The sequence below is a fragment of the Aplidium turbinatum genome, chromosome 12 (assembly GCF_918807975.1).
Source record: "Aplidium turbinatum chromosome 12, kaAplTurb1.1, whole genome shotgun sequence".
Classification (NCBI taxonomy): Eukaryota; Metazoa; Chordata; class Ascidiacea; order Aplousobranchia; family Polyclinidae; genus Aplidium; species Aplidium turbinatum.
Window position 1 is genome coordinate 8537063 of NC_137483.1, and position 18247 is coordinate 8555309.

The following is an 18247-nucleotide window of genomic DNA, read 5'->3' on the forward strand; positions in this document are numbered from 1 at the left end:
GGGTGTTTGGGGTTGGGGTTTTTTGGGGTTGGGGGTTTTTGGGGGTTGCGGTTTTGGGGTTTTTGTTGGGTTAGGGGTTTTTGGGTTAGGGGGTTTGGGGTTAGGGGTTTTAATTAGGCTACGGTACCCGATAATTTTCAAACAAAAATTCAAAAAAAAACACAAAAATCCCCAACCCCAAAAACCCCCAACCCCTAACCTCTATCCCCTAACCCTTATCCCCTAACCCTATAACGGCAATGATAATTAGGCTACGGCGCGCAATAACTTAAAAAAAAAAACTCACCGAATAGGGCTCTCACCGAAAAAGGCTCTCACCGAATCGGACTCACCGAATCGGACTCACCGAATAGTAGCAGACCCACTAAAGAAGGATGACAACTTACAGTCTCATATGGAAATATAGTGTTTGGTCTACTTGCTTGGTCCTTCCTATGTTTTGCTGGTGACATGTGTATGTATAGCATTTGTTTGTACTCATAATTACCACATTTGACCTTAACCTACCATCTTTGACTTTTGTATTCATGTCTGTTTTTATGCAAACTTTCCGTTCGTTATTTGTTGGTTTCTGCAAACTGTTCTTGTTATTTGTTCAAGCTAAACAAGCTTGCTCCGTGGATTCTTAGCCATACTTGAATTGTCTGGGATTGATATGTTTCCTTTGTTCACAAGGCACACTTCAGTTTAACAACCATAAAATAGAAAACCTTTGATAATAGTTTTGTAAATAAACTTTTAAATAACAGCCTTTTAAATAACAGTGTTGTCACAATTATCAAGTACTTGGTCACTTCATACATTACTCGCAATAGCATCTAAATAACCTGGTACCATCGTGAGACAGCACATAAATCACAATGGGTGTTGGGTGCCTACTGCCTATGTGTTTGTGCCTAAATGTCGATGCCCCTAAAATTCATTCGTAAAATGCAAACCTGTTGTGCTGACCCTTCAAATATAGCTTGAGCAATCATATAATCCCTTGGTTATTAAATCTTTATGGATTTAAAAAATGGTCAGCTTGTCATGGGACTATTGGATGTTTTTGTTGAATGTTTATTAATTTCATTCCTGAAAGTGTTGGTATTGCATCCCCACTTGCATTTGTTCTTTCCAGTTTGACTGCTTAATATTTCCTATTGCCTATGATTTGTATTCAGAAGCATGCATTAATTTCTTGACGTGATTGATAAGATTTTACATAGCTGTAATGTATTCGTGAAAAAATTGGATTTATGGTCACTTTTAAGCTTGTGAAGTATCTTTTGAAATTTTGTATTATCTTTCTCTTCAATAATCAAAAAAGCTGCCAGTATGGAGCATATGCTCATCATGATAAGTCCAGTACTTACCGTATTGTTTTCATTGCTGAGCGGAATATTTTAATGACAAAACTTTGTATTATTTCAAGCTGTGTTGACGTATGTTGTAATCTTATAAAGAATTCTTGTACAAGACGTGACGTAACAAATGTCGACTAAACAAAATACCGAGAAGGAGGAACAAAAGTGTTTGTTCTGGAATCTTCTTGCATTGGGCTTGAGTCCACAATTAGTGGAGGAGAAGTACAGGTAAGCACATTCCATTTAGCGGTAAACATTTTATAAGAGTTTAAAGTTAACATTTAGAGCGGAAAAGTGGTACAGGCCAAAATTTTGTTTTTTAGAATCCCTTCTTATCCAAATGTTATTGATAAGTGTCTATAGAGCAATCACCGATCATGTAGTGTTTGTTAATTCAACACAATATTAAACTTCCATGCTCTAATTTTAAGGTTCACATCTATTTTTCTCTAATTTTCATCTGTTTTGAGTATTTGATAAAGTTTTTGTGTTGAAATAATGTTTGTAAATGCTGCAATGTCACGATTTACCGGTAGTCAGCAATTTGCGTTTTTTGTTAGGACCATTCGGTTGTGCAGTACACTAATAGGCTACATTCAATTCAAGGTGTCAGATCGATGAAAACACGTTTAATAAGCCCAACAAGAGGGCCTTTGAAGTTATTGCTCATTTTCTATTTCACAAGCTGAATTCAAAGCAGGCTACGGAATTATTTCGGTAAGTTTGCATTGAAACGGGCCATTCTGTTGTTTGTTGAAAGTTAATAAATTGACTGATGCGGCTGAGCGCAGGTTGAAGCTGTTAGTTTTATTTTTATTCTTACTGTTGCTGAATTACCGCCTGCAATTCGTGGCATCCCAGCTAACGAAAAAAGAGGTAGGCTGAAAACCTGCATAAAAAATTGTTTGAGTACGTTACTAAATCTATGCATTTAGTCTGAAACATTTTATACCCATTTTTGTTGCCAGGTGACATGAGCTGTTTTACTTTTTTTTGGTGAAGTTCCTATTAGGGGTGTTCAATTTCGATTATTTGAATATTCGAAATTCAATTTATTTTCGATTTCCGAATTTCGATTTCGAATATCACAACTATTCACCAAACTGCAAAATGTGATTTTATTGAAAGAAACGACATGAAAATTCGCTAGAAAACGCGAACAAAAGCTATGAAAATTTGCGAAAAAAGAACACAAAATAACGTCTACAGCTCCAGGCCCATGTTGGTGTTTATGAACACAAGCTGATCGACATGGTCAACCGTCAGTCGGGATCTCAGCTTCGTGAAGGTCTGGCCAGCTTTTGAAAACGATCGCTCCGCTGGAGCCGAGGTCGCTGGGATCCCAAACACTTCAAGTTCATTTTCACAGCGAGCGATTCACTGCCGCAAAATTTCACTGCAGAGTGCAGAGGTTTCGACTCGAAAGCGACGTCGAGTATGTTTGCAAGCGCATAAAGCTAAACGCACGCTCCGTCTACGTAGCAAATTATGTTGTTTTCGGGTGCATTCAACATCTGATGACATTGAATCGACACAAAATGGTTGATTTTTGCTATGTCCCAGGCAGCAAAATCAGTCATTTTTACATTGATTCAACGTCTGCCGACATTAAATCAATGTAAAAATGACAGATTTTGTTGTCTGGTGTTGGATTGTAGCATCGCAACTCGTTCTAGTAATTATTTATCGCAAAGCTGTTGCGGTTTGCATTCAAAAAGTGTTTTCCTACTGCCGATTGCTAGTTCATCTATTGTTTTATGTATCAATACAGCATAAAGAGTTGCCCTCACACAGAAATATGCGTAGGGGCCTGGCCCCCACGCAGGCCTGTAGCCAGGGGGGCCTCGCCCCCCTGAAAAAAAATTTGCCCCCCTCCCTGGCAAAATCTCAACATTCTCGGGCAACAGCTACATTGCTACAATAATAATAATTTTGCCCATATAAATTTTTTCGCCCCCCCCCCCTAAAAAAAGTTGCCCCCCTTGCTCTGCGGTATGGCTACCCCTTGCTCTGCGGTATGGCTACCCCTTGCTCTGCGGTCTGGCTACGGCCCTGCTCCCACGGCTTAGGCGCCTATGGATTCGGTAAAAAATGGATAAAACTGCGACAAAGCTCAGCCTACACTTTCTGCTATTGCACAACCTAGCTATCTTCATTCTTGAGAGAAATTTGTGAAATTTGGCATTAAAAATGCCAACCTGGCATCCCTGGTGCAGGACTGGCCGTTGGACCCGCGAGAGCGTGTGATAGTCGCGTGATAGACGATGCGCATGCGTCGAAGTCTTTTTTCGCTTGCAAAATGCGACAAGACAGATTTCGCGCCACTCGCGTTACTTTCAACCGCGTTCAGCCGAAAAGGCGGCTATAATTTCGAATATGTCCGATACGAAAAACGAATTTTGAATATCACCTTAATCGAATTGAAACTGAACACCCCTAGTTCCTATATCTTTATACAATATATATTGTACAAATATGTTTTTTTCTTTTTTAGGAATTGCTTTCCTTGCTCGGACAAGAAAACAACACAGGAATTTCGAAAAGTTTGTTATAACTGGCTGAAAAGGATCGCAGAGGTATGTTATAAAGGTGTTTATTATATATTTTGATTCATACAAGTGAAAGCTAAGTGCTTTTAGTCTTTTAACAATCCAATGCTAAAGGAAGTGGTATTGGTTTGATTGCTGGCATGAATGAAATGTACAAAATTTTATTCAATTGATAGCATTTTTTTTTGCAAAGGTAACTCACCAATTTAACGAAACAAAAAACACTTGTTTTCAAAGCAAGTGTTTTTACATTGTGCTTTTTTACATTTTACAGCATACATTTGTTAACTTTTTGCAGGACAACAGAAGCTTCGGATTTCCGAGAGTAAACGCCTCTGTTTTTGTATCTCCCGGCGAAAAAGACTTTGTCTATCTGATGCTCATGTTTTCAACATTTGTGCTTCACAAATTAACAAGTAACTTGATCACAATAACAGCTCAAGTTCATCGTATATCGTTGACGCAATAAATCGTCCGCTCGATCAACTTTTGTGTAGAAATGAAATCAATTGTGGAGTATCACAAAATATTTCTGTGTGAATTGTAACTAACCCGCTGAACCATCGCTCAAATTTTATGCAATGTTTAACTAGAGCTCTACCTTTTTATAAATATTTTATGCCAGCCTCTGGTCCAGACATTGGGGGAATAGGCACAAATCCCGATCTGGATTTTGCAAGCATTGACACAGACAGCTCTCTTCCTGATAGACGTGTGCCGGAGAAGTTCCCACGCTCTCATAAATATTTTCATGTTTCCTTGCGTAAAAATTTATTGCATTTCAGCCGCCATTCAACCCGATGGCATACTGCGGCCTGTTACCCTCCCATCGAAACAACTACGCCTCTCGCAGGCTCAGATGAACACAATGGCCGCTGTGACTTTGCAGGATTTTAAAGAATTGCAAAACAAGATGAAACTTGTTAAAAAGACTGATGAGGAATTGCAAAATTTTGCCGAGTAAGACTTTTTGCATTATGAGTTCAGCATGTACTACTTATTATTGCATATGTGACAAAAGATAATTGCTAAATGGGTAACTTTTTATTTTTCAATAACCATTTCTATGGTGGTTAGTCTGTCAGTTTCCGACCTTCTTTTCAACTTGTTTTTTTTACAGCGCTCAACTTGATATGTATCATTCCTTGCAAAAGAAAAAGCAATTCTTGCTACAGAGAAAACGGGTCATGCTGGGCGACGCTGCAAAGTTTTCCCAAACGTAAGTGAGACCTCTTTTCTGTAACCTTCTTGAGATACCGATTGAATCTTCATCCGCAGCTTCACCTACCGAAGCCTTGTTACGTCTTTTATTTCCTGTAAGCGATCAAAAACAAACTCTAGTTTAATTCATTGTCATGCGTTTTTATCAAGAACACTGACTTACAATTTTGCATGTGCATTTTCAATGCAGGAGACTGGCTGATATTGAGCAGACTCAGAAAGAAAATCTTGAGTCAAAAATCCAACATGCTCGTGCATTGTGGAAACGTATATCCAACACTGTAGAGGAAGGAGCTTCCCGGGTAGGAACAAATCAGTACAAAATTCTACGCGTTTTTTATTATGAACTAAATACAGATAAAACTGTGTTAGTCATGAAACATTGAGTTATTTGAATAGTTATGTTTGCGACGTTTGCAAAAATGCCCATAGGTTTGAATTCATTGCCACTTTGTGTACCAATGCTCTACTCTTGCAAGGTATTTGTGTATTTTCAGAGAGAGGTCATGGAAAGCGTCATCGGAAAAAACCAACAAAGTTACAAAATTGATGGGAATCAATTGCAACTTAATGTGCCGGCCAAGTTAGTGGATCAGTGTCAAGAGGAAGTGTATCGGGTTAGTCTGCATGTCATTGCTTCATAAATACTGTGTAGTGTGAAAAACATACTTAACTAAATTTTGTCAATGTTTCAACTAGAATGTAACGGACTATGTTGTTGTAGTTGCCACTTTATACAAGAAACATTCATTGCGTTACAGCTTGTGGGGACATCATTATACAAAGGCGGACAAATAAACCTAACCAGTCTGGTATCGCTTGGGAATTTATCGCTATCTCTCGTTGCAGACAACTTACACGAAGGTGAGTGTGTAACCATCCAGTGAAGCATTAGCATAATATTACATTCATACTGGCAGCCAAGTGGGGGTTCTCACATGATTGAGTTGTAGTGCTGGTATTTTCAGGTTGTTTAGTTTGTTTTAGCAGCATAGTGTTAACTTTTTGCATGTGTTGTTAGGTTTTATAGATGTCAGCGTAACTGTAAAGGCTTGCCCAGATAAAATCAACCGCTTTTACATTGATTCAACGTCTGCAGACGTTGAATCAATGTAAAAACGGTGGATTTGCTGTCTGGGTTGTGTGGTTTCTGCAGATATTAATGTATTTATTTACATGACCAATCATTTAAACAGTTTGTTAAGTCCATGTTATTGATTAGATGGCCTACCCAATTTCCAAAAACAAGGCCTTTGGTTGAAAACCCAAGCGAAAATCCACGATGAGCAATTGTCGAAGCTCCTTCACTTAAGGTTAGCCATTGTGCGGTTTGCATGAATGAGAAAGGGCCAATTTGTTATTGAGTGTTTTGCTGGTATCACCGGCTTTGTACATTAAGTTTTCGTATGCAAGGCTGTTCCACCACCAAACCACCCTTTAGTCATATTTTGTCTCTGCGTCAACGCTTAGACCTCAAAGTTGACATATTTCCACTGTTGATACCAATTTGCCTTTGTTGATAAAGAGGAGTTTTTTATAACTCTTATCGTCCATAAAGTATTTTTAGGTAGTAAAACATATATTAAAAGTATGAGGAGATTTAAATACTAAAGACGTTTGGAAAAAAACGAATAGGTGAAGTTAAATTAACCGCATCGTTCACAATAAACCTTCGAGTTGTGAGCCCTAGTAGTTTGCAATTGAACGAATGGCAACAAATCGAGACAGCTCATCAGCAAGAAGAAGACCATACAAGGAAAAACACTGCTGAATATTTCTTGTTTTAACGATCAACTATTGCAGCGAGAACATTAAACAAGAATCCAGAAACAAAGAAGAATCGATCAGGCATCTAGAGCAAGAGTTGGACACCATATATGAAGCTTCTTCCATTAACGACGTGGAAGAACAAGCTACTACCTTTGGAATCGACGTGCCTGACTCTTCTGTATTAGGTAGCGTTGAATTAAGCTCTGTATGAACTGGTTTTGGTTTGTGTTTATATCATGTTTTCCGCTTTTTCCCTAATCCTGCTTTTAAGCTTGTGAAAAATGCGCATCTTTTGTCGAGTATTTATCAGTAAAATATATTGACCTGCTGACAACATATTTATTATTTGATTCTTGTTCCTAGGATATTAGCCAGATGAGGATCTTGTTTATGCTCACTTGCTGGTTTTCAACGCAATTTCTCACTTTTTTCAAGACTCGATATATCTCACTTGTCTCTTGAAGTGTCACTGCTTTCACATCAACACAGCCAATCAGCCATTCCTTCTTTTTCTTCTAGGCATTTTTCATGTTTAAGTTCTTCCCACACTATTTTTTGTCGTGCAAATGTGTTCTTTTTTTTTCCCTCGTATTTCTTCTCACCTCGTTCTATTTGATAACATCAGCTAAATCAACTAACCGTTCGTCACTGAATCACGAAAAAGTAGATTTATGTCTTCATAGATTCTGTCCCGTTTGGAAGCTCAACAGACTCAGCTGGACAATTATCGAATGAAGCTATCACGTCTAACGATCAAGAAAGTTTGCTCAAGAGGGCTTTATACCCATCAGGTTTGATGTGATTGTGTTTAATACTTGCTAGTCGTATGCGATACATTCACACTGAGAAAGCGAACGATGTCTGTATTTTGAAATCTACTTCTACTGCAATAAATCTTAAATACAACATTTTGATGCTTTATAGTTTCTTTTGTTAATCAGGTGAAGATCTGGAGTCAATGTTGCACAGAATCATGTGCCCTTCAGATTTTACTCAAACGCCTGATTCTTCCATGTCCGGGAGGAATGTCTCCCAACATGTAGACATGCCCTACCAAGCTTGGGTCGTGGACACACGCCCCGACACCCCGAAATCATCCCGACTGAAAGACTTACCCAAGCAAGGTAGAAGGTTCGAGAAGGCAATTCCTTCTACCAAAAGTGGACTGGCACAAGGAAAGCGACGCCACGTTGCATTTGATGACCGTATCAGGTAAGAGGCGCAGAATTTTTTACTTTATCATCCTCATCTAAATTCAAGTTCTATCCCCCCACTTGCGGGAGTGACTGGTTCTTTTTAAGTCGCGAATATCTTTAAATATCCCTTTTCTTCATCTCAGTCTCTGTCCAATGCATTTTTCTCCTTCAGTCCCACCTAGTCCTTCTCAGCCTTCAACCGACCTGTTTTTTCTACATTTTTATAATTATGTTTGTGTTTTTCCCACCCACTTTCAAACCCAATGCATTTTTCATTTGGTTGTGTTAATATCTTCATCTAGTGCACAATTTCAATGCTTGTGTCTGTCTCTACTGAACCACAAAAGTATCTTTGTTATCTCATGCAAAAGAATCTTATTGTCCATTTTGTTTCAGCGCTGGACTACGCAAGCACTTGGCATCGTCGTTAACGCCAGGTACGATGTGTTGTCCTTTTAATCTTGAGCAGGAGGCGACTTTGCTAATATCACGTTAATTTAATGTCTCTCGACGTGAATATCACGTAAAAGCAGTAAATGCTTGATAACTAAAGTGAAGAAAATTCTCCTGAGTTTTCAATATAGTTCCATTCAGTGTTTTCGCTCGCGCGTCACAATTGAACATAAACTATCTTTGCTTCCAGATGGGAAGAGAACTCCATTTTTTAACCCAAGCTCTCCTCAAGTGGCGCGGTCAAAAGGTCGAAAATCGATGTCCCTCCCCTCGTCACCAATGGTCAGCTGCCCCGACGATGACGTCACAATCGAACGGGTTACGTCACGCACTCCAGAAGCAGACCAGAAACTAATAGAACAAGTACGACCAAGTGCAAATATTCTAACTGTTTTGAAAAATCCGCTCTTTTCACGATTCAGTATAAAAACAACGGATTTTGCACACTGAGTAGATCCTTACTTAATTTCGTTAAAGCAACTGAAGAATTAATTAATTATTATTGTCAATTTTGCAGATAGTGGATTCCACTTTGCAACGTAACTGTGACGCCCCCTTGATTGTGTACGAAAAGAATAAAAAGGCACAGTTGGGTATGTATTCACACTTTTATATGTTTCTTAAGATGTCATGTTGACTTAGTCGAGTTGAAGTCTTCATGGTCTTGTTCATGTTTGTTGCGCAGTAAACAAAATTAACATATAACTCCTGTTCCGGCTTTTGCATGATTATTGATTTTAGTTCTCTCTGTTGTTATCTGACCTTGCAGACCGATCTGCTTTCGTCTCTCATGACAAGATACCACGTACTCCGCCTAGTGATGCCCTGTCGCCTCCAGCTGTCCAGAACGAGTCCCCTTCAGGTAATTTGAGTTTTTGTTATTTTTTAGTTTACCTGGGTTCTGCTCCTTTGAAATTTCCAAATTTTTTATTTTACATAACGATTGAAAGAACTTGCGCGGCAACATGGCCCTTGAATCTGATATGACTCAACTCGATTATCTGATCACTCGATATCTCTTTTGACTAAATTCTGCTTTTCTGCGGCCTGTACAATACATACAAGAACAATATTCATTAGATAATTTGTCATTGTTTGCATTTGTTAAGTTGCTGTTGGATGGAACCCGAAATTGACAAAAACTATTTCACGCAATAACACGTAACATTCACACTAGAAAAGCCGCTTTGCTATACTCCCAGTCAGCAAATCACCCTTTTTTACATTTATTCAACGTCGTCTGTAGAGTAGACGTTAGATCAATTTAAAAAGGCGCTAATTTGCTGTCTGGTATGTGAAGACATAAGTGAAGACAAAAGCGGCCGTTGGGTGACCGCTTTTGGCACCAAGTCATCTGTGTACCTCCTCGTGGTGCGGCTGGAAGCAGTGCCGCTGACTAAACACAGAGGCGCTGAAGAAAGGAACTGGCCTACCTACTTCAGTACTATGGCCAAGTCTACAATGATGCAAAAGTTTAACAAAAATACGAGAAACGGCGTAAATGGGTCTCCGAGTTCTAGAAACCAGAGCCCCTCGCCCGGTAGTCGGAGTCATCAATTGCAGGGCTCCTTCGATCGTCATTCAACAACTGTAATTAATGCAAAAACATTCCGACAACGAACTCAAAGAATTGCCATATAAAATGTACGAACACTTTACCAACAAGGAAAACTGGACAATATTATGCTAGAAATGGACAGAATGAGAATGAACTGCTTGGGTCTTTGCGAAGTAAGATGGACAAAAACTGGTCAATTCATGAAAGATGATAAAACAATTATATATTCTGGAGGTAATGAACATCAAAGAGGTGTTGCTTTGATTATTGACAAACAACTTTCTAAATCAATATTGGGTAGTTGGCCTAAATCTGATCGTTTGCTTCTCGTAAAACTGAAAGCTAGTCCTTTCAATATCAATCTGATTGTTGCTTATGCACCAACAACGGATGCAGATGACTCGGAAATTGGTGATTTCTACGACTCACTGGATGAATTGTACAAAGAATGTAAATCACAGGAAGTGAATATTGTGATGGGGGATTTTAATGCTAAAGTTGGCTGCAACAAACACGGAAAAACTGTTGGACCTCACGGCCTTGGATCACAAAACAATCGCGGTGAGATGCTCATTGACTGGTGTGAAGGAAAAAACTTGCTGTTATGAACACATGGTTTGCAGCACACCCTCGACGTCGATATACTTGGACAAGTCCTGGTGACCGATCAAGAAATCAAATTGACTACATTATGATAAATGAAAGATATAGGTCTTCCATTTCTAATGCAAGAGCCTATCCAGGTGCTGATGCAAACAGTGATCATAACCCTGTAATTGCAACAATTAAAATTCGTTTAAACACTTTAAAACAACCGAAATGCAAACCGAAATATTTGTTAACTGCTCTGAAAGACCCTGTAACAAGAACAGATTTTTGTCATGCTGTCCTGGGTAATCTCCCAGCTAACCAAAAGAACGAAACAGTAGATAATCAGTGGGACAATCTCAAAACAAGTATTCTAACAGCAGCAGATAAAGTTATACCAAAAGAAACCAGACGAACTAAACAGCCTCACTGGATGACTGAAGAAATAAAAAATCTTATGTCAGAAAGAAGACAGTCAAAAACAAACCGAGAAAAATATAATAAAATTCATCAATCTATTCAAGAAAAGTGCAAATCTGCAAAAGAACGATAGTTAGAAGAAAAGTGTGAAAAAATTGAAAGGCTTAAAGACATCAGCCCGAAAGAACTGTTCAAGGAAATACGCTTAATATCCAAAACCGGTCCTGTATTAACCTCGAAGTGCATTCGATCTTCTGATGGCAAAATTCTCTATGAACCAAAAGATGTCAAGAAACGTTGGGAAGAGTACATTACTGACCTTTTTCAAGATGACAGAGAAAATATTGATCATAATATGATTAATTGTGAAACTCGACCACCAATATTAAAGGAAGAAGTACAGTGGGCTTTAGATAATTCAAAAACCGGCAAGGCAGCAGGCCCAGATGAAATTGTGGTGGAAATGTTGATTGCCTTGAAAGAAGATGGAATAAGCTTGTTGTGGAATCTCATTAATACCATTTATGAAAGTGGTGAATTACCTAAGGATATGCTGAAATCTCTTTTTATTGCCCTTCCGAAAAAACCAAACACACTTGAATGTGGAAATCACAGAACGATAAGTCTAATGTCACATACATTAAAACTGCTCTTGAAAATTGTCCTCCAAAGAATACGAAGAAAGATTTTACCGGAAATATCTGCTTGCCAATACGGATTCATGCCTGACAGAGGAATAAGAAATGCAATTTTTGTAGTTCGCATGCTGTGTGAACGTTCAATTCAACATCAACAAGATGTGTTTCTGTGTTTCATAGATTATTATCAGAAAGCTTTCGATAAAGTACGCCATTTCCAGCTTCTTTCATCACTAAAACGAATTGGGATTGATGATAAAGATTTCCGTATGATACACAATCTATACTACAAGCAGCAAGCCGCTGTTATGCTTCCCGATGGAATCACTGAATGGATGGAAATATCAAGAGGTGTTCGACAGGGCTGTGTCATGAGCCCAGATCTCTTCAATTTGTACAGTGAACTCATCCTTAGAGAACTGGAAGATATTGATGAAGGAATTAATATAAACGGAAAACTTATAAATAACATTCGATATGCAGACGACACAGTCTTGCTTGCAACGTCACAATGTGGTTTGCAAATTTTACTAGATGCAGTTCAAACATCCAGTGAAAAATATGGACTAAAAATAAACATTAACAAAACTAAAACTCTGGCAGTCTCGAAACGTCTTCCTGAACCAACAATTTGCGTGTACTGCAATGATAACAAAATTGAACAGGTTCAAAAATTCAATTATTTGGGCTCAATACTGAATCCAAGCACCCGATGTGAAGAAGAAATTAGACGACGCATTGCATTATCAAAGTCGAGTTTCAACACCATGACAAAAATCTTTAAAGATCGAAAGCTCTCCAAAACTTTAAAAATTCGTTTGTTAAAATGCTTTGTTTGGTCAATTTTGATGTACGGATGTGAAACCTGGACGCTAACAACAAAAACCCGAAAAAAGCTTGAAGCTGCAGAAATGTGGTTTTACCGAAGAATGCTTAAAATTCCATGGACAGCTTTTCGAACCAACAGAGCAGTTCTCCAACAGATGGGCCAGGAGCAGCAGATAATGAGATCTATAGAAATGCGGCAACTGAAGTTCTTGGGTCACAGCATAAGGAAAGGCGAACTTGAAGATTTATCTTTAAGTGGAAAAATAATAGGAAAACGATCAAGAGGAGCTCAAAGATTCACATTTTTGCACAATTTTCAACCACAAATCAAAGACCCTACTAAAATTTGGCAAGACGCACGAGATCGATCAAACTGGAACATCATTGTACATCGAGGGCTGTATCAGCCATGATACCTACGGAGAGAGATGTGAAGACAGCGTATATACTTTGTTGTATTAATATCAGGACTGTGGAGTCGGGCAAAAATGTTTGAAACTGTCCGGCTCCGACTTCAATGTTGCCAGATTTTGCAGGGTTGCCATATTTTTTTTAATTTTGTGTTCTTTTTCATTTTTTTTTAGATTTAATTTCACTTTTACCTGTGATCAAAATTAAAACGGCGACTTTGACAAACACTGACAAGAACAAAGACTTCTATTTTCAGACGAAGTTTTAGAGCACAGTACGGAAAACAAGAAATAATATTTTGAAAAAGAATGCAAAAAAGAATTTATTTATCGTTTTAACAAGTCAGAGACGGTCTTTTTTTTAGCTACTCCCACTTCAGACACGTTAAAATCACTCCGACTTCACAACCCTGGTTAATACCACCAGCTCTATGTTGCAGATCAATCAACCGAGTACACATTTACACACGGAAGCCTAGACAACGACGATCCAGAGTCTTCACCTTGTGATGATCCATTGTCTGCGTCAAGCGACAAGTTTTCACTCAATCCCGCATTTTCACGCGCTCCCGCATTTTCACGCACACCCGCATCGCCACGTCATGAATTGGATACGTCATCATTTCCTCAATCCTATTGCGGTCAGTGATACTTTCATCATAAGTTTTGCTTTTCAGCTTTTGTTAGGTACCGATATGTGCTTTCAGCCACACACATAACATAAGTATCTTCACAGATTGGATGTAGCGTATTTACCTGCTGCACAGATGTTCCCATTGTGTCATGTTACTTATATTCTTAGTTCCGAAATTTTACCCTTCAAGCTTTTAGTGAAAACGGTAGCTTGTTGGATTTTTCCACAAACTTTCTCAACTACATCGTTTTTATCCAATTAAGCGTTGGATGGACGTATAGTCGTATATCCAACACGTTATTTTAGCTTTATGAGAACTAAGTAAAACCGTTACGTAGAATACGTCGCATCAATCATCACTTCATCGATATTGATGTTTGATCTGCTGCAGAAACAGTGGATTTGAACGGAGACAGTGATGGCGAGGATGTGATTGGTTCAACTCACTCAAGCATAACGTCAGAGCCGATACATGGTACGTCGGCGATTTGAATTGAAAATCATAGCTTGTAATATTCCTTTCACAGACTTTAAGCGTTGAATGCGGACTCAAGCAAGGGAGGAGAGCTTAATTTTGTTTACTCGAGTCCCTGTTAACTTTGTACTGTATCGATAAATAAGTCTCGAAAAAAAGTTTTAACCTTTTTTCATGAAAAATAACGTTTAAATGGACAGATAAAATGCAATGTTTGAGGTTTGCGGGGTAACAGAATCACAGAAGTGTTGCCAGTTTGGCCATTTTGTTTTCAAGAAATCTCATGGTTAGTCGTGCTAGAAGCAACAAAAATTCGAAAGTAATTAAAAGTTGTAAAGCATTCAGTTTCGGCTCAACATTTTCTGTCTTTATGAAAAAACAAATTTCTTTCGTTGTGAATTTGAAACATAACCAAACACTAATAGAAAATTCGCTAAACATTTAGTCTTTATTGTGCAAAACATGAACCATGAAGGAACCTTATTATTATTTTTTTTTTTTATTGAAGCCCTCTCCCCCCCCCCCCCCCCCCCTAACTCAAGCCGATCAGCAAAGAAACTCCTTTGGTTACTGTATTGTTTCTCACTAACAATGACCGTTAAATATTAACCAATATTGCCCCGCAACCAATTTAATACTTTATTGCAATCGAAAAAAATTGTACAAGTTCGTATTGTTCAAGTTACATTTCTCTGAGCATTTTTAACAGAACTATAAAATAGTATTATTACATAGCAAAAAAAATTCTAACGGAAAAAAAGTAGGTTCATTATGTTTGTAATCATTGTTTCTGTTTGGCGCAGGTTCACAAAAGAACTTTTCCAGTAAATTCAAGACTATCTCTATGGACCCGTTCTCCCCAGGACAAGCGTCACGCTTAAACAAAAGTAACAAAAATGCGTCACCACTCTTACATTCATCAGCTACCAACCAATTGCACAGTTCGTCTGCCCTGTCTCATGCTAGCATACTTGGTCCTCTGGGGTCATCTCGCGGTCAAGATTCTTCGACATCTTCAGCAATGGGTAAGCAAGGTTTGAAGTAGCACTTTGCTGCGGTAGAATCGTATTTTCTGTTTTGCTAACGTAGTGCAGGTTGAGAAGTATCCCACCTAGCAACATTAGTCTATTTTGCATCGTTTCTACCTCGCTAGACGTTGAAAAAGGGTGAAAATTGACGATGTTTGCTGGAATATCATTGCAAATTGAGCTTTAACTCTTGGTAGTTCCCACACGTACATCGCTTGACAGTATTAATATAATCCAAATAAGCGTCTTTTTTTGGCGGTTGGGTTCTTGGCCAACTTAATACTTGCTTTTAGAAACATTGTTAAAATAAAATACATTTCTTGTGTCCACAATTTTGATGACAACATTTCATATCTGCTTCAGACCATGCCCTGATAAACTTGTTTGATGGAAACACGTCGAATGCGTTCGAGTTGAGCTCCCCGTCATTTGCGGAGCTTAGTGATGATGAGGAGGAGCTTGTTCCTGTCACTGATACTTTGGTGTCTCTGGATGACAATCCAGGTAAAATCGTTGTTTTTCGTGACGCTCTTCTCAGTATTTGCTGAACTTGCGACGCACCAATGACTCTTGATATGATAGAGTCATAGACCCATTGTGATAAAACTCAAGAGTCAACACCAGACATCAATAGCTTATATGCTAAGCTAAGGTTATATTAATCTGTCTAATTTCTACATAGCTTGCCGAACCTTGAAAGAATTTGTGAGAACTTTACTACCCCTTCTCACTCAATTGTAATGGATATGCCATTTCAATCATAGTCATGACAACAAAACCTGCTTCACATTTTATGATTGACTGGTCTTTCGCTTGTCTGTGGTAAAGTAGATAAAGATATATATAATAGTGAATGCAATTACAAAATGTCCATCTTGGTGGCTTGGCCGCGATGAGTACGTAGCCTAGTGCGGTAAGCTTTCAAAAGTAACGTCCATAATTCAAGTTCTCGTCGTGATGATTATTGGTCAATCAATTTCCACAGTTTGTCAATGTAACGTTTTTTAATTTTATACTAGTCCAGTTTCACATTTCTATTTTGCGTATCAGTTTCAGGGCAGGCTTCTCCAGGAACAACTTTCCGTCTTCTTGTTCCCAACAACGCAAATCCCATTGATCTCCTTATGGCCACTCCTCCTCCTATGGACCTTGATGGACGGAAAGAAAATCTTGATTGTGCTGCTTTAAATTGGCCAACCAAAGACACAACCTCTCCTGATCGGCCTCTTTTCCAAGAGTTCCATTTAAACCTCCTACCCACATCCCAGTCCGCGATGGAGACTCCTGATCTGCAACGCTTCAAGTCGATAGGTCTTTACAAGTCCAAACCAAACTAGTTTTTTTCAAGTCACATTTTTCGACAAGTTTTATTGACTGTTTCGTGTTACATTTGGTTAAGCATGCACAGTTGCACACCTCAAAACAGACTCTAACGGCCGTAACCAAAACTTTGTGGGCAGCGTAATATTGTTTTTTTAACGTTCACACAACGTGATCATTAAATTTGAGGACTGTGTAGTAGTAAGGATATTGTACGGTGCTACTTTACTGTTGCAGTTGACTGTGTTTCGATAGTGACAAGTAAAATTATATTCCACTCATTTTTCTTAAAAAGATTGCGCAAAATGATGTGTAAACTGGCAGCACTAGTCTGCAGCAGAATCTTTTCGCAGCGAATCGACTGACTTTTTTTTCTAAAGGACCAAGACATTCCTTGTATGTTGCTCTCGTCTTCAAAGAATTAAATACAATGCTTTATTGTTTATTGAGTTAATCTCCACTGCTGCTCTTGAGTTTGTGTGCAGGTAAAGCTGATCAATTCACATTATTTTGTCCTTTTAATCGCTTCAGTCTTGACGCGTTTGCATGTGGGCAAGAAGTTGCCACCTGACTTTTCTATTAGCATAAAGGCTACTGCTGTTTATTTGTTTCACGCCTGCCAGCCTTACATCGTACTATTCGTCGTCGTGTGAGCCTCTGGGGCCGAGGGTCTATCCTTTTGCCACCCCAGATTCACGATGTTCCCGGACTACACTGGAAGGCTACTAGAGATCGTACTATTGATCTTGCAGCTTTGAAGGAATTTTATATTAACAGGATTTCGTTCTAACACTCATTTTGTTTTTTTGAATGTTTTCGTTTAGAACACTTTTGTTAGACGAAAAATACACAAAACGGAAACTTATCAGCTTCTGTTGAAATATAGGCTGACGATTCGGAAGAAGACTGGTGCTACGAATAGTGTCGTAGTGGGGATTTTGGTTGTTGTTGCACTGACACTGGTTGCCGTTGCACTGACAAAAGTATCTTACCTCCCTAGTTTGGTTGAAGTAAACTGATAAATTTACTTTAGAGAAAAAAAAAACAACGTGAGAGGAAAAAGAGTTTGCTTGTTAGTTTTTTTAGCCAACTATTTCAGCAATCGCATTTATTTGCACTGTGGTTTACAAAGGAAAACTTCAGAGAAAATTTGTTTTTCAAAACTGCCCCTAGGTAAAGTACCAAACTTAAAAAATGCAACATTCCTTCTTGTGGCATTACGTTATAGCCCAGGGATGGCCAAATAATTTTGGCAATGATCCACTACCGCCAAATCTGACAACTTAAGAGATCCACAATGAGCTGAAGATGTGCATTTTTCCTTTTGTATCATACAAAAAACATGCAATTATTTGTGTACATCTAAAACAAGGCGTGTGCTGTAATAAACAGGTCTGGTATTAGTGAGGAAAATGATGAGTGGGCTTTGATTTCACAATACTATCGAAACGTGGTTTCCTGCTACCGGTACTTACAGCGATGCTTACAAGTTCATAAAAATGAGTAGGCTAGGCCTACAGTATTTGTAAATCGTGTTCTATGGTTATTTTCCACAAAATTCATTGTTGAAAACAACGATTCACTCAGGTAAGTGGAGCCAAAGCAAGTAAGTTGTCTTCTAGCTAACCTAGCAGTAATTGGGTACCTTTAGGCTTTCCAAGCTTACAGGTGATGACCAAAACACATTTGAGTCTAAAATAGAAATCTCATTTTCTTTAGGTCTATCTGTATTTGAGGCACCAGTAATGCATACTCAGCTGTAAGTTGGGTTTACCAACTGCCATTAACATCAGTGGATGTGACACAAGGTCTA

General features: G+C 38.6%; 1 protein-coding gene across 1 annotated transcript; it reads left to right on the forward strand.

The window, feature by feature from the left end:
• Positions 1-214: 214 nt before the first annotated feature.
• On the forward strand, positions 215-17339 carry LOC145780869 (uncharacterized). Its single transcript, XM_082592519.1, has 22 exons — positions 215-1574; positions 1953-2063; positions 3841-3922; positions 4194-4311; positions 4681-4855; positions 5016-5114; positions 5307-5418; positions 5614-5733; positions 5878-5980; positions 6339-6429; positions 6920-7071; positions 7570-7677; positions 7828-8098; positions 8479-8519; positions 8726-8898; positions 9053-9128; positions 9305-9397; positions 13418-13618; positions 14003-14086; positions 14890-15111; positions 15478-15618; positions 16165-17339. The coding sequence occupies exons 1-22, from the start codon at positions 1474-1476 to the stop codon at positions 16449-16451; spliced, it is 2961 nt and encodes a 986-aa protein (XP_082448645.1). The 5' UTR covers positions 215-1473; the 3' UTR covers positions 16452-17339.
• Positions 17340-18247: the final 908 nt, after the last annotated feature.